General features: G+C 41.8%; 1 protein-coding gene across 4 annotated transcripts; it reads right to left on the reverse strand.

Annotated features, from left to right (window-relative positions):
* LOC8057157 (alpha-L-arabinofuranosidase 1) lies at positions 705-8,117 on the reverse strand. Of its 4 annotated transcripts, none has more exons than XM_021461047.1 (18): positions 8,020-8,117; positions 7,668-7,922; positions 7,496-7,550; positions 6,396-6,592; positions 6,139-6,260; positions 5,908-6,055; positions 5,373-5,442; positions 5,120-5,265; positions 4,983-5,028; positions 4,852-4,904; positions 4,117-4,261; positions 2,973-3,091; positions 2,779-2,850; positions 2,102-2,205; positions 1,629-1,688; positions 1,333-1,537; positions 1,103-1,246; positions 705-981 (listed from the first exon to the last, which is right to left on the reverse strand). In XM_021461047.1, the coding sequence occupies exons 1-18, from the start codon at positions 8,044-8,046 to the stop codon at positions 853-855; spliced, it is 2,097 nt and encodes a 698-aa protein (XP_021316722.1). In that variant the 5' UTR covers positions 8,047-8,117; the 3' UTR covers positions 705-852. The 4 variants fall into 4 exon arrangements, with proteins under 4 accessions (XP_021316722.1, XP_021316721.1, XP_021316723.1 ...); XM_021461046.1 differs by having other exon boundaries at positions 7,668-7,925; positions 8,006-8,101; XM_021461048.1 differs by lacking the exon at positions 2,973-3,091 and having other exon boundaries at positions 2,779-2,840; positions 7,668-7,925; positions 8,006-8,101.

The following is a 15,991-nucleotide window of genomic DNA, read 5'->3' on the forward strand; positions in this document are numbered from 1 at the left end:
CAGATGCAACAATGATGAGAACATAAGAAAGGTAATTTTGAATCAACGTGGGTAGGTGAGAAAAAATGGTTGTAGGATACAACAGTAAGGAGCTAGATCACTCAATATAGCGGACCAAAGATCAGCCTAGAAAACTTTTAGGTCAATCGACGCCTACAGTGTGTTCGTAGATTGACACTTCACTTGGTGCCTGCATCGATGTGCGCGATATATAAGACAAGCCAACAGTGGAGTCTTGTTGGGAGCACGATACGTAAGGCACACCGATGAGGTCTGTTGAAACGCAAAACACTCCACACGCCCCGGGAGAGACCCCATCAGCGCATGCGGTAGTCATGTGCTGCCCTAGCCAACCTGACAACTCCAAGGCTTCATCATCATTGATCCACCGACCATGCGGCAACAACAAAGAACGAGAAGTAGTGGATGAGAAAGAGAGGGTAAAAGGAGTAGTAGATGTGTTTTTGTGTAGTTGAATATCTTAATCGGCCATATACTCTGTACTTTATATGAAGTAGGGGTGGTCTAATCCTATTAAAAAACCAATATGATACTATTTTCATATCATATCGTTTCATAGAGTTTTCTTAGATTGAGCCAAAATAGGTAATGAGCCAACTCTAAAACCAGCCTGAGTCTAATTTAAGCGTCAACAGAAAGAATGGTAAACATGAATTCTAGTGGCATCTTCAAACAATGAAAAGTAGGAATTCTAATGGCATCTCCAAATAGATAAAAACATGAATTGCAGTGTCATTTTTATTCAGTTTATCATCGACGTTACAGTACACAATTCTTTACAACTATACTGACATCTCCTCAATTAGTACTGACAAATGGGGGTATCACTGTTCAGACATCAGCCAACGTGGCAAATTTGGACGGAGCCAGAGCAAGATCGAAGGATGTGAATGAGTGAGGAGCCAGCGTGACTTGCATCTGCGCTCCTGCTTCGAATAGCTGGCTCTTAACAGGCACGACCTGCACAGTTGTTTGACAGAGGGATCTGGATTAAGATGAGCAGGGCAAGGAGACCAAAACCAACAGCGAACTCTTAATCTCTGATAGGTAATGTTTTGGATAAGCCAAAATTGTAGATCACCTTGTTTGGGTTACTGAAAGAATTTTCATCCATCACATTGGTTGATGTGAGAACAGTGGCGGTCGATCGCAGCACATCAATGCTAGATTCAAGTCCAGTTGTGGAGATTGTGACTCTAGCAGCATCAGATTCAAAGTTTACAATCTGCACAAAAGCTTTTGGAATCAGTACAAGTCACAATCACAATCCTTCAGATACAGACTAGGATGGAAGCAGAAAAAATTACTTGCCTTTACTCTTAGGAATGAGTTATTCTCTGAATCCTTCCAGGTAATTGCAGACGCTGCTAGAGAATTTGCAGAGCCACCGCCACCTGAACTGATTGTCGTTGGATGAACGGTAGCACCACTAGACTCACGGAAAATCTTCTGCATCCAGTAACTAGGAGTCCCGTAATGCTGCCAGGTATTGAAGACAATGACGTCTGGGTTCCACCTGATTTTTTTTTCAAACACAATTACTGAATACCCGGATCAACAAGAACAAAAGGAAACAACAATGAAAGCAGAAAGCCAATAATACTAACTTTTTCTCAATATCGTCATTTACGAATAGTGGAGCATGGCAAGCCATCTCCACAGCATCACTGCCAAGGAAAAAAACATTGGCAAGGAAAATAACCAACAAAAGATCATCTTAGCTTCATAATAAAAAATTCCGTCATGTCAGGGGACCAGGTACAACAAGATTCAGGTTTGGTCATATATAAAAATCTTGATAAAAAAGCTGTAGGCCTTGTTTAGATGCGAAAAAATTTTGGATTTGGCTACTGTGCATTTTCGTTTGTTTGTGGTAAATATTGTTCAATTATAGACTAACTAGGGTCAAAAGATTCGTCTCGCGATTTACAGACAAACTGTGTAATTAGTTTTTGTTTTCGTCTATATTTAATGCTTCATGCATGTATCGCAAGATTTGATGTGACAGGGAATCTTGAAAACTTTTTGATTTTCAGGGTGAACTAAACGAGGCCGTAGTATATTTGAAGATATATGCCACCTGTTCTTCTCCAGTCCAGTAAGGAAAGCAGCTTCTGCCAATGAAGCAAGAAGAGTTCCTCTACCTGCGTCAGTTTTCCAAACTGCATACTCGCTGACAAAAGCCTGCAGAAATATCATGTCGAGGAAGATATTTACCATGCACCCACGATATGGGTTGCGCAAATAAGCAAGATAAAAGCAAAAGTAAACCAAGTTTCTAGTTGTTTCCAGACATGAAAGTAACATCAAACATCATAGTAACCACTACTTATACGATCAAAATAAACCAAATTTTAGCTGTTTGTAGACCTGAAAGTAACATTAAACACTACAGTAATCTAATCACTACTTAAGATCGGCCGAACATTCTTGTAACATATACTCTTCTCTACTTAATTGCAATGATACGCAGCTCTCATGCGTATTTGAAAAAAAAGGAGTGCAAACTGCAACCCGCAAAATTAAGCCATATGTGAGTTCGCGGATCAACCTGCTTGCATCCCAATATGTAGTCCGCCAATTTATCTAAATGTGATGTCTGAAAATTCTTTTAGTAACCCAAACAAGGTGAGCAATTAACTTAAGGTCGTCATATGTAGTCACAAAGGGAGCACTGTTTCATCTCAATTGCTCCCAACAGATGAAGAGGTTTGGAAACAGATGAAGAGGTTTGGAAACCAATGAATTGTGAGTTACCTTGGGTCCACTGCGGGGTGACTTGTCAAATGTGTTCTTCATGGAAAACAGAGTCTTAGCATCTGCATAAACCTAAACAGAGGCATAGTTGGACTCTAAGAGAAGGCAAGCTGACCAAGAGGATGAAGAATGGAACAAACACACTATACATAGTGGGAAATAAGACAAAAAAGATAGGGTAGAAAGAAATTTACATGGAAATCATATATATCAGCAGGATGATCAAGTGGTACAGATGAGCCATCACAGTTCGAAATCAATTGAATGTCTGGATAGGCCTCTCTTATTGCATTGTAAAACTTGAGGTAATTACCTGTCCCATAGCAGTATAGAGTATCTTGTAACTAAAAGTGGCATTTACTACTCCATCTGTCCTGATATATATATCCTAAAAATTCTAGAACAGATTATGGGCTAATGCAAATGACACATGTACCCTCCCTTGACTATAGAAAGACTTTGTGCTTATCATATTTTGAACCTGATGGTAGACACTAATGACAGGTAAGCATGTGATTGAGTTGAGACTTTGGAGTTAATTAACCTAGAATACCTTGTAATTTAAAACAAATTTAGAATGCATACCTTTTAATTCATGATGAAGGGAGTATATGCTAATTTGAGGAAATTACAACGATTTAAATTAAATGTTGGTATCCAAATACATTATGATAGTTTAATAAGTACAACTGGTAAGCCCTGGTAGCACAAAAAATAGTAGACTCTTCTTTTATGAAATATGATATAACATGAACATTTTCTTATGTTTCTAGTCTCGCAGAATAAGAGCCTATTTGGAATAGCTTCAATGAATTTCAACTCTGTTCCCACATGTCTAAGCTGAACACCCCAGCTCCATGAACTCTAACTCCATGAAAAAAGTGAATCTAGAGGCTAAATCCACATTTTTTAGTTCCTTAAGTGCTACTACAAAAACAGTAGTTTCAAATCTTATTATGGTTCTATGGGGTAATTACCCACCACCACTATGCCTTACACAAGTCTTTCCCATACCGCTTCATGTTCCATCCTGTTTTGCACCCTCCTCCCGTTACCGTCCTTTTCTTCGTGTGACCGCCCAGTCCTGGAAGCCTAGCCACCACCCTCCTAACCCTAGCTGCTACACATGGAGTTGGTTGCTACACTATATGGAGTTTGTGGAGTGGAGCTGTTAAGCCCAAACAAAAAAAATTAGATTTCTCACATAGAGAGAAATTGGGTGATCAATTGTCTGTTAATTGCTTTTCTATTCATAGCATCGCCCAACTATGTTACCTTCTCTGTAATTCAACTTATATTGTAAAATAGATGAAATAAAAAAGTAGTCCATCAATGTACCTTTGTAAAACTTTCTCTCGCAATCTTCATTTCCGATTGCAACATACTTGACTGGAAATGGTTTAGGGTGCCCCATTTTAGCTCTTACAGAGCCCCATGTTGAATTCACACTGCCCCTAGCAAATTCTAGGCTGTCCAATATCTCCTGTACATAGATAAATAGTTCCAAAATACTGAAGCTAGGATTACAAGCTATGAGGACTATGTCCATAATGATGTAGATATATGGTATCTATTTATGTGTTTGTTACTATTTTACATACTAAAATCATGTATAGAAGCTTGATAAATATAAACACGAGGGTGAAGTAACAAGCCACCGTAACATATATTTCAGAAAAGTTAAGATGGGAAGAACTCTGGCATCATTCATGCAGACTGGTCCTATGTAGTTGTCTCATTTTCAATCAGGTCTACATAATGCAAGGCTTTTAATCCCCAATGTTAATTAATCTGTCATGTACATATGTGTGTGTGCAAAGAGTCCATATAGTTTCCTGTGTGCATGAGGCTCCTGCATGCCCCCCTATATATGTACAACAACTATCTACTGACAATGCAATTTGCATTTTTCTCAACTCTAAACTCTTTCACCAAGAAATACATTCTCAACAGCAAGATATGAAACAACACAACAGCATCTATTGTTCTGATACATCATTGTAACCTGCATTTCGAATGCATTAAAGAAAACTTTACTCTGCTCAACAAAGAACTAGCGAACTTGAGCCATACCTTCACAAAGGGGGCAATAATAGCAGTATTAACTTCATCATTGTAGCTGATTCCTGAGTTTCAAGATTGAACTTTGCATCAGCTTAAAAGAGTAATGGTGTCTAAGATCTGACAAACCTAAAAAGTATTACCAGTGTTGAATACCCAGATTGGGGCAGCACCTATGTCCTCAGAAAGCTTTTGTATGGATTTCAAATGTGATAATTATTAGGTGATTCTGATGTGAGAAAAAAGAGAGGTTGAAAGTTGAAACAGTGCAATGTTGTACCTGAAGAAATTCAAAATATCCAAGACCATCGTCGGTCCAGTACTGCCAACAGTCTCCGAAGTGTCCTGGCCTCTCTTCCCACGGACCAATGGATTGTCTCCACCTGAATGCATTTCTTAGCCAACCACCTTCCACAAAGCAACCCCCTACAATATTTGCATGCAATGTGTAAATTGTTTCAAAGGTATCTGAGCATATAACAATACATCTCATATGTCCAGTCATCAAGAGTCCTCTATAAAAACAAGTGTACCAGGAAATCTTAAGAATCGTGGTTTTAAATCCAAAAGCATTGACACGAGTCCATTACGAAAACCGTGTCCCTGTAGATGTAGAGAAATTGGCTGTTAAATACTCAGATAAATCCATGTACAACAAGAATGACCAATATTAGGAAGAAAACATTGTTTCTATGAAGATGAAGTAAGTCCTAACATATATTTGTTTTCCGAAAGTAAGTCCTAACATATTGAACACACCCACAGTCTTTCGCCATAAAAAAAACATATTGAACACACCAAGGTCGCTCTGGTCCAAGATTTCATGGCACATGACTGAATTATTAGCAGTACTAAAAAGAGCATGAAGCAAATCCCTTTTGTGTTACAGGGGGGGCATATTTTTCTTGTGCCAGGCAGAAGTAGTTGGCCACTGCATCATAATCACAGGTTTAATTAGTACAATATATTCATCTATATGTGTTATTATTAAAATTTTACACTTCCTATTTGTTCTGGTTTATGTCTTACAGAGTTTCATTATCAAGATCCAACAAAAACATAATACACCTTGTATGTGTCTGCAGGCATGAGTGATACTTGGTCAAACCACACAACTCCTTTCTTCTTAGATGTTATTTGAAGCCTTGAGGTTCTATTAGTTCCTTTAGCAACCAACTTCTTCTCCACCTTTATCCACTTCGACTTCCCTGCAACTCTGCAGAATCAATATTTTCAGAGAGCCTGAATAATCAAAGATCATCTTCTGGTCCAAACATAGGACTGAGAAAAGGTACCAACATTATGTTAACGGAAGCCAGATTTTGCAACCCATCTGAGCTTGTTAGTGAAACTGTCAAGCATGTATTTTTTGGCGACTTAACATACATAACTAGATTGTATGCCTTCCCATCTTCTATGTTCTGGAAGTACAAACGCTAGCATTATTGATGATAACAACAAAAGTATGGAACAGAAAAATCAAAATATACTGAATATTCGTCAGAAAACCAAATAAAATATCAAAGCACTGAGATGTTATTGGGGGAAAACACTACCATGCCCCAGAATCCTGGGTTGTAAATGCCAACACCACCGGCTGGGCAGTCATTGCAGAGGACCTCCATCCTCAAAGCGACTATGTTTCGACTGAAACATGACGAACGATCAGTCTCCACAAAAATGGAGGAGTCGTCGCCAACGATGAGCCAGGGGTCAATGTTTGACGGAGTATTGGGGCCTCCTGCTTCGAAACCTGAAGCAATAAATCCAGAAGCTGGTTATTGGGTTCTCCAGATTGTGCTAAAAATGTAATAATATACGTTCACAGCTATGCTCAAAATGTAATATACGTTCACAGCTATTGCTACCTGTTTTGATGCAGACAACATGCCACAGTCTCTGAATCAGAGCTGGACTTGGTGTGAGAAATGGCTCCCTGAGGGGAAGAAATTCCACACTATCGGTATGTGAAGACAAAATTATAAAAAAAAAAAACAATTTCAGTTGTTTGCTATGCTTGTGCACTCATGTGCTCTTGGGCAGGTTTGTACTCAGCGGAAGATAAGGAAACGCTACTTGCTGGGGTCAACACAATGATGCAGATCGCCAGGAAGCTTCTGAACAAGAGATCGGAGCAAAGCATGGCACGGACTCTGGAGGAAGGAAGTGATGACCATCAGGAGACCTGAAGTGGCTCTACAGTGACGTTTTGCTGATGTGGAATTTGATCTTCCTTAAGCAGTCTCATCGCAGCTTCTTTTGTTTTCTGTTTTTTTTATACTTCTGTTATCAGCTCTCTCGCCTCGCTGCAAAAACTGTAATGGTGGTAGCCTGATCAAATTTCACTTTGGCTGTTAAACGGATCTTGCATTGGACTCTTGATTAGTTGCACCTAGTACTACCTTAGTCTTTCTTCAGGTTTCTCTAGCTTGCTTTTTCTGAAATGTTGTGTGGATGATGTATTTCCGTTACTTCTTTGATGGAAATGGGGGATCGCCCTCGGTTCAAAAAAAAAAAGCTATGCTCAGAATAATCATGGCATGCATCTAGCCTCTCTGAGTGTCTTCTGACAGTTCACTCCAATATGCAAAGTTCAATCATGGATTCATGGATAGCTAGCTATGCAAGTTCAGTCATGGATATATGGGTAAATTACCTCTGTTACTGACCAGTTCTGCCCATATTCCACCAGCTCCTCCGTTGCCCATCTCCTGCAGTATAACCTGGCTAGTTATTGCAAGAAGCCAAGAACACAGCTAGGGGATCATGTATGCTTGGATTGATCCGATTATGCATAAAACTTGGTGTACAGCAAGAAACAACATCACCTCAAAAAACACCCCAAGGAATATATCAGGGATCTTTCGAGCAAGCTTTGGTGAGGCATCAACCTTGAGGGTTACCATCTGGGTTGAATTCAGACCTGATGCTGCTAGACATTTGCTGGCTATGCAGAAAATTAGGAGCAAGAAGTGGACGGCGGTACGGGGGAGTCCTTCCATGGAATTGGAACCCATGCGCTTTGACTTGCGAAGCCTACTTCTGTCAGTACGTCTGTTGAATAAATTTGGGAAGAATTGAAGCTGCTGAGAGATATGAGCTGAGTTAGGCGTAAGATTGCAATTAAAGTACTACTGCAAGTTAAGTACTGAGTGAGACATGGCACCTCCTCAAACTTGCCTGAACAACCAAGTAGGAGTTCGACATCACAAAGCATGTAGCTAGGACAGGAGCGATGGGGGTCTTTTTATAAGCTCCTCACCAAGGCAACACCAAACAATCGAAGCAGCTATAAATAGGTGATTGGCGTCGTGGTCATCTCTTGCATTTAACTGAATGTTCACACTTCACACTTTGACAGCAAGGCATGGAGTGTGAAGAAGCCATGTAGAGAATTACTGAATAAGTCGTGTCGACCCGTTCAATACCACTGATTATTCAGTCAATACCATGATGTTTGTCTCGCAAAAAAAACCATTATGTTTGGGAAAAGAAAATACTTTCATATAACAGAAAACAGTTTTCAGGTGCAGTCGGTAACGTGGCTTGCCAATACAATTTTTTTTTTCCATTTCTAGAAATTGAAAATCAGCCCTAACTAAAAAGTCATGCAATTTTTCACACATAATATAAATACGCGTGTTTCTTGAAATTCAAATCCATGACCTCTTGTCTTAGGCAAGCCCTTTCTACTACGTACCACGGCACATACCACTTACTGTGACCAAGTATAGAATGAATATTGGCCCCCAAATGATCTTGGATGAAAATTTTTCAACAATAAAGTTTTAGATCTCGTCGGGAACCGTAGTTTTCGTATAGAATGTGTTTATTGGGTAGAAAAATTAATAAAAAACAAATAAAAAAAATAAAAAAGACATTATTTAGTCCCAAAACGTTTCAAATGAAAAAAGCCATCAAATGTGAAAATACTCAGAACTAAAAAAGGTAAGGATGGTACCAAAATAGATGGGACTAGATTTAGATTATTATTTAATTAATATTAATATATTTTGTTAAGGGTAAAACTGTAATTTCATTCTCTTCAATAAGGGACTGGAACGGGTGGAAGTCCCAAGCATCGGCAGATTACTTAGAAATCAGAAAAAAAAACTAACATGCCTCATGCAAGGGAACCATGTGGTGCAAGTATATTCGCTGGTTTGAAAAGTCATAGCTGAAACTATTGTTGGCTGATTTATTGTGAGAGAAAAACAATGCTCACTGGCAGAAAAAGTACAGCCGATAACACAAGCGAATGGGAAGAAAATAACAATTACCAATATATCCTCAATGACAAAAATTGAATTCTAGAAATAATCTTTCTCAAATAAATGGCCAAACAAAGAAAAATAAAAGTACATTCAAGTACCAATAGTACTTTCTCAACCATTGTGAAAGTGCTCGAATTCTCAACTTCAACGGTTTTGCGTTAGGCATTCTTGTTTTTTTGAATAAAAAGCCCGAAAGTTACTCTCCAACGGTTTGACAATTGGCTTTAGCAAATTTGGCATCTTGGCAAATGGAGGGTTAAACTGTGCATATATGCAAAAGTCCGCGAGTCTTGATATTAGTGTTTTTGCGCGACAGAGAGACTCCTCCTGCGCGCGTATCCTTCTCCCGCACGCCTACTCCTTCTCCCACGCGACACCGTCGGAGTTCCCACGCGATTGCTCCGTGGTGTCGCCATCTTTTGTCGGAGTTCCAGTTGCCGGTTTAATGGAGTCTCCAGCGATCTGGAATCCATCGGTGTCGTACCTGCTAGCTAGCCTAGACGTGCCTCCCTAGGAGGACTTGCTGGGCGGCTCGGTGCAATCGCCGGTGACCAAGCGAACTGGCGAAGTAAAACAAAAACTGCGCGAACTGGCGGCGGCGCGTGAGGAAAAAAAGCGCGGGCAACAAGTGGCTTCATAATTCTATTTTTTGCAAAAGAATTATGGGAACGGTTGGAGATGACCTCTTTTTAGCTTTGCCATTTTCATTTGTGAGTTGGCAAACTCCATGTTTTGCTAAATAAAAAATACAAAACTGTTGGAGTTGCTTAGTGACCATTATTTGAGGAAAGTGCTCTTCTTAGAGCTTGAGTGCATTGGGCCTCTGTGCACCTATAATTTTGAGCACTTGAGGTCTTAGTGATCTTTTGATGCCATTGACTGTCCAAGCTTGGAGTGAATAGACGGGCCTTGTTTAGTTCCAGGTTGTCACATCGGGTGTTATATGAGGGTGTCGCATGAGGTGTTCGGATACTAATAAAAAAATAAATTATAGAATCCATCAGTAATCCACGAGACAAATTTATTAATTCTGATTAATCTATCATTAGCACATGTGTTTCTGTAGCACTCTTTTTATCAAATCATGTACTAATTAGGCTTAAAAAATTCGTATCGCAAAGTAGTTGCAATCTATGCAATTAGTTATTTTTTAGTCTATATTTAAAACTCTATGCATGTGTCTAAATATTCGATGAGATAGTGCGTAAACTTTTTAAGGAGAAACTAAACAAGGCCACATGCAGGTAAGTTGAGCATTCGGGCCGCCCGGCACAGCATGGCCTAGGACTACGCCAAGCAGAGCCCGATAGGGCACAACACGGTAAGGCCCGACGTGCCACTATGTTGTGCCTCCCCAGTCCACCGTGCCTTCATGACGGCCTAGGCACGACACGTGGGCCTCTTTTCGGGCCGTGCTAGCCGGAAGAGCATGGCCCCAAAACCACCTCGGGCCAGCCCGCAACCCGCTATATAAAAACACCCGAGTCAATTCAGATTCTATCATTCAATATAGATCACATAGTTGATACTTCGTTCATACTTGATACTTCACAAGTAACAATCAAAATTACAAGTACTTCACATATCACATTTCACAAGTAGATACTTCACATTTCACAAGTTCACATCATCTCCCATGTCGTTGACATCATTGTGGAGCTATCCTAACTCGTTGAGCTCTTCGTTGATGGTACTAGGGGAGCTGTCCTAACTCGTTGAGCTCTTCGTTGATGGTACTAGGGTAGCGAACCCCATCATCACCATCACCATTGGCCATGGCCAGCTAACTCCTTCTCCACCTCTCAACATCGTTCCTCAACGGCTCGTGCGGCACCAGCTCGACGCACCAAGCGTCGATGACGACCTGCAAGAAGACATGATCTAGGGTTAGGATTCATATAGAGAGATTAGAGTTAGGGCTCGTGTGGCACCTACTCGACGCACCAAGCATCGATGACGACCTGCAAGAAGACATGAACTAGGGTTAGGATTCATATAGAGAGATTAGAGTTAGGGTTTATGGGGACAGAGAGAGATCTAGGTTCAGGGTTCATGTGACGTACCTGCACAGTCGGAGCCCGGTGCTAGAGAGGTGGAGCTGAAGACGCACGACGGCTGGCGGCAAGAGCACCTCCCCGAAAGACGATGATAAACGAGATTGATCAGTGGTGAACAATGAGCGGTCAAAGAGATGGTGGGAGGAAGAAGAGAGTACGAGATGGAGGGAGAGAAGAGGTGATCCCAAGATCCGGCGGTGGAGATGTCTTTGGAGTGCTTCGGGCTGCTATGTGCTTTGGGCTGGCACGAGCACAGGTGGGGTCTAGGCCGTGTCGTTCTCGGGCCAGGCTAAATCAGCGGGCTTGATGCCGGTCCTCTGGGCCTCGGGCTGCATGCTCATTTTTACCTGCAAGAGACGAGGAAACCCAATCCTTGGTGAAAAAGATCCACAGTAGATGCACCTTGGTCGTTCTCGGAATGTCCTTTTGCACAAGCCTGCTGGAACTTGCTCAACATTGGGTTCGGTATTAACTCAACCTTCCCAGAAATTCTGCCCCAGATCATGTTACAAATTAATGATCAGTTCTTCATGATTCTGACTCTCCTGCTTTGTTGGGCTATATGGATGGTGTGGAATGATCTGATCTTTAAAAATATATACTGCCGTCAGTCAATACCGTCAAGAAAACTTTCTTCGGAGAGCTTAGATTGTTAACCGTGGGAGCAAGAGCCAAAGATGCAGCATTTTTTGATTTATGGATCCAAAATCTATTGTAATCTTTGTTCTTTCTATGATTTTTTACTTGTCCTTCTTTGTCTCTTAAGCTCTCTTGTAATAACTTGTTTTCTGCTTTAATTTATAAATAAAGTACGTATCCTATATAGGGGTACAAACCCCTCCAGTTCCATAAAAAAAACTGAGAAACAGAGGGCACACCGTACCGTGTAACTCAAAACCCTAACATAAGCATGGCACTGAAGTGCTCATGCATAGTTGGCCACTTGCCAGCCGATTATTTAGCACGCAAGCCATGCTCGATGGATACAGCGCAGGATGGCCACTATAGATGACGACGTACGTGCATGTGTGCCTTGCTTCAGCAATCAATGTTCCTTGCCTTCGCATGCAAGCATGCTGCACTCAACTGTGTGATACTATGTTGAAGTATTGTAACGTGTGTCGATATGTATATGTCAACGATCAGCTGGTTGTCACGACTCATGAGGACCACCTTTGAGGAGTCCTCTCGTCTTCTTCTCGGTCGATCATCTCCGGCAGTCTCTCAATACCATTGGCGGACTCACGGGGGAGGGGGGGTTGGCTAGGGTGGCTACAGCCCCCTTCTTGGGCTCAAAAAATTTGTAACAGATTTTCTTTTTAGCAAAAGACTTCATATATTTAGTATTTTTCTATATTTATTCTATGAATTTTTGCTTTTGAGCACTTTGAATCAATATTAAATTATCAATCTTAGCTATATCTATCGGTGTACTCGATTGAGTGAGCAAAAAAACAATTAGCTATGTTATTTAGCCTTCCTCTTGGTCCGTTTCTGCGTCCGCCACTGCTCAATACCACCCCTCGTCCCTGTAAAACTGTCATATTAGAGGAGAAACCTCACTTTTTCTTCTCCGCCAGTCCGCCAATAACTCTTTTTTTTTGTGGCCACCAATATCTTACCCATCTCTTCTCAAATGAAGAGGGAGTTGCATCTCCCCCAATAGATTGGGGCCCACAACAACTGTCACTTTTCTGCTTTTATGCTTCTGATGATCCATGCGGGCAAGCGCTCTAGCTCGAGGCTGGTGCACGGGAGGGGACCGACATCGGAGCTAGAGCTACTGACGCGCCACCCATCGTCATCTGGGATGGAGATGCGCCAGCGGTGGGCTAGAGCTAGAGCGACGGCGGGGCGTCGACATCAGGGCGGAGGACCTGGGCCGAGGATAGGGGCAGAGGTCGGCATCGCAACGGACCATCGGGGTCGCCAGACCAAGTCTGCTCAGCCCGCGACAAACTCAATGGCATGCCAATCTCGTGGAGAGAGAAGAGAGAGATGCTGTAGAGGGGCGCTATGGTGGGGGAGGGTGGAGAGAAGGTGCGCGCATGGTCACCATGGCCGAGGCGGAGGGACGACATGGCTTGTGGGCGCGGCGGCGGAAGGAGAAGACACCCACTGCACTAGGCCTTGTTCCACCGTGGCCATGGAGCCAGTCGTGGCCTGCCTTTGCGTCTCGTGTAAAAAGAACTGAGGGGAGAAAGGGGGAAAATAGAATAATAAAAATTATAACTGACAGTTGGTATATTGGGCAAATTAATTATTGGTGATCTTCTGTATCAACTCCCACAATAATTCAACCAAATGATATTGGGCGACCCAAATACCATTTATTAGGGGAGTTTTATTGAGGTACTATTGGAGATGCTCTAAGGAAGTTTTTTAAAGACTCTCATGCATACTGAAAACAGTATAAAATAAGTTTCATCTCTCCACAAAACTCATTTAACCTCATAGCTTGTTTAATATCTATAAAACTCTAATTAAACCTCACTAAGACTTGCTTAAGAGTAATCGTCCTTATCAATTTCTTAGTAGGTTACAAAAAAAACCTCTACAGCATGTATGGGGTACTGAACCATGGCTATTTCAATCATTAAGTTCCAACCATTGGGCTATAATATTTCAATTTCGATCTTTAAGTTAACAACTCTTTTATATGGTACTAGTATATAGTCGTAGGGAGCAATGTGCATGATTTGCTAACTGCCAAAACTGAACGAACAGCAGATTTACGTCACACAAGCAGGATGGTCACGGACGGTCCATTACCCATACTAGATGACATGTACTGTGATGTGGCATGTCGATCATATGCGACCATCACACCCAGGCCCCACCACCATCTGATCTTTTATGATGCACTGGCTCAGCTCATGCAATGAATTGACAACGACGTTAGGTCCGGGTTGGTTGATTTGGTTGATGATTGGGAGTAATAAAAAGGAAAAAGTCTGGTTTGGCGAAGAAAGCTATAGCAATGGGGTTTCAGCCCAAGAAAAGAGAAGGACTCTGATGTAATGGGCTCTCAGTAGAAAACAATGTAGTAGATTTGGCCCAACACGAACGTGGAGTTAAGAAATTACTTCTCAATTTTGAGGGAAAAAGAGATGTATTATTTAAAAAAAAATAAGAAAATGTAGAACTGCCGGATTTATTGTGTGCACAAGCATTTAAAATTTGGAAACATAAATTCAAAGTAAAGTTGGATACTTTGCTTGTATTTGCATGCGTAGGTCATTGCAAAAGGTTGTACATATGTGGTTCTGTAAAAATTTATAGTCAACTAGCACAGTGCCTTTGCACATGGTCAATACAAATTCTTTTGCTTATTTTTGAATAAAAAAGTACAAAACAATGCTATTGTTTATTATTGAATTCGTGAAATTGGACATATCTTTTAGAAAATGGAACTCTTTATCCTGATCTCTGCAAGAGTTTAGTACGTAAGCATCCATTATTACGAAGTTCTAGCCCAAGCTCTCACAAAGTCACAAAAGTGGAGCGACTATATGAAACTAAATGCAAACTAAGTGCTAAATCAGGTCGTCTTTGAACAACACTTTGGATATTTACCTATCATGAATACAAATATTGAGAAGTTCTTACCCTAAGAATTTGCCACTGAAAATAAAATAAAAGATAAGAATATTTTTACAATGGTTGGAGAGGCGATGAGAAGCGATTTATGTGTCTATGGTCAGTGGGCCTAGAACATGGGAAGCGATGAAAGGCGATGACAATAAGGCGATGAGAAGCGATTTACGTGTCTATGGTCGGTGGGCCATATGCGTCACGTCGCTTTCCATCGCCTTCGAAATTGAGGGGGATTAGGACCTCAAATAAAGGAATGGTAATCCCTTTTTCGTATTTCTTTTTTTTGGTGAAGGGTAAAAGGGTAATTGCATAATTGCAAAAAAAAAAGTTTTGAGTAATAATTGAAGTAGTAGATGAAATTGTTTTTTTAATTAAAAAAGAAAACTCGTTCTAGGGTTCCAATCGCCGAACCCATGGGCGGCCGTCCACGCATGGCTGCGGCGGTTTCAGAGAGGGAGGGCAAGGACGAGGGCAGCTGTGGCGGCGTGCAAGGGCGAGTCGAGGGAGCATGTAAATCCGGCGGCGACGCTGCCGCGGCGGGGCTCCGCTGGGCGGGTCATCCACCTCGACGGCTTGAGCGGCTACTTCCTCGCAGATGTACGCCGGTGCCCTCCTCCAAACACTAGCCGAGGCGCCACGCAGGGAGCCGGGACGCGGGAGCAGCAACCGGCGCATTGCGGATCGGTCGTCGCCGGCCAGGCTCTCAGCTCGTTTATTTGCAAGTCGTTGGAAGCTAGACGAGGGAGATGGAGCTGGATGTGAATGTGGCCGTGGTGGCGCTGGAGAAGCCGGCGGCGGCGAGCGACTCGGGGTCATCAGAGTCGTCGTTGAGCTCTGCATCATCTCCGATGAGGCCGTATGCTTCCTTCCTTGCCTGCCTTGCCACGCTCTGCCATTTGCTGTTCAATTGAGCATACATCATTCAGCAGCGATTGCCATTTGCCAGCATACATCGTTCAATTGAGCATACATCGATCTACTAAGAGCTGCTCTAGCATGTCATGCTGTCCAGTCCATACATCGATCTACTAAGAGCTGCTCTAGCATGTCATGCTGTCCAGTGTCAACATATAAGTATGCCAGATGATTTGGATGTTGAAGATCTTGAAATGGAATTTACACTAGAACTGTGGATTTTGTCACATTTGCAGGTGGTGCTCGCCTCCCAGCATTTCATGCTTGTGTTGGTGCCAACGATCAGTTACTTACAGCAGATTGGTACAA

This window comes from Sorghum bicolor, chromosome 5 (assembly GCF_000003195.3).
Source record: "Sorghum bicolor cultivar BTx623 chromosome 5, Sorghum_bicolor_NCBIv3, whole genome shotgun sequence".
Taxonomy (NCBI): Eukaryota; Viridiplantae; Streptophyta; class Magnoliopsida; order Poales; family Poaceae; genus Sorghum; species Sorghum bicolor.

Coding starts and splice junctions, on each gene's coding strand:
- LOC8057157 (XM_021461046.1), bottom strand. CDS start 8,056: ATGCTTTGTGATGTCGAACTCCTACTTGGTTGTTCAGGCAAGTTTGAG. Junction 4,262..4,851: donor TTATTGCCCCCTTTGTGAAG/GTATGGCTCAAG, acceptor ATCTATGTACAG/GAGATATTGGACAGCCTAGA. Junction 1,689..2,101: donor ACTGGACTGGAGAAGAACAG/GTGGCATATATC, acceptor TTTCCTTGGCAG/TGATGCTGTGGAGATGGCTT.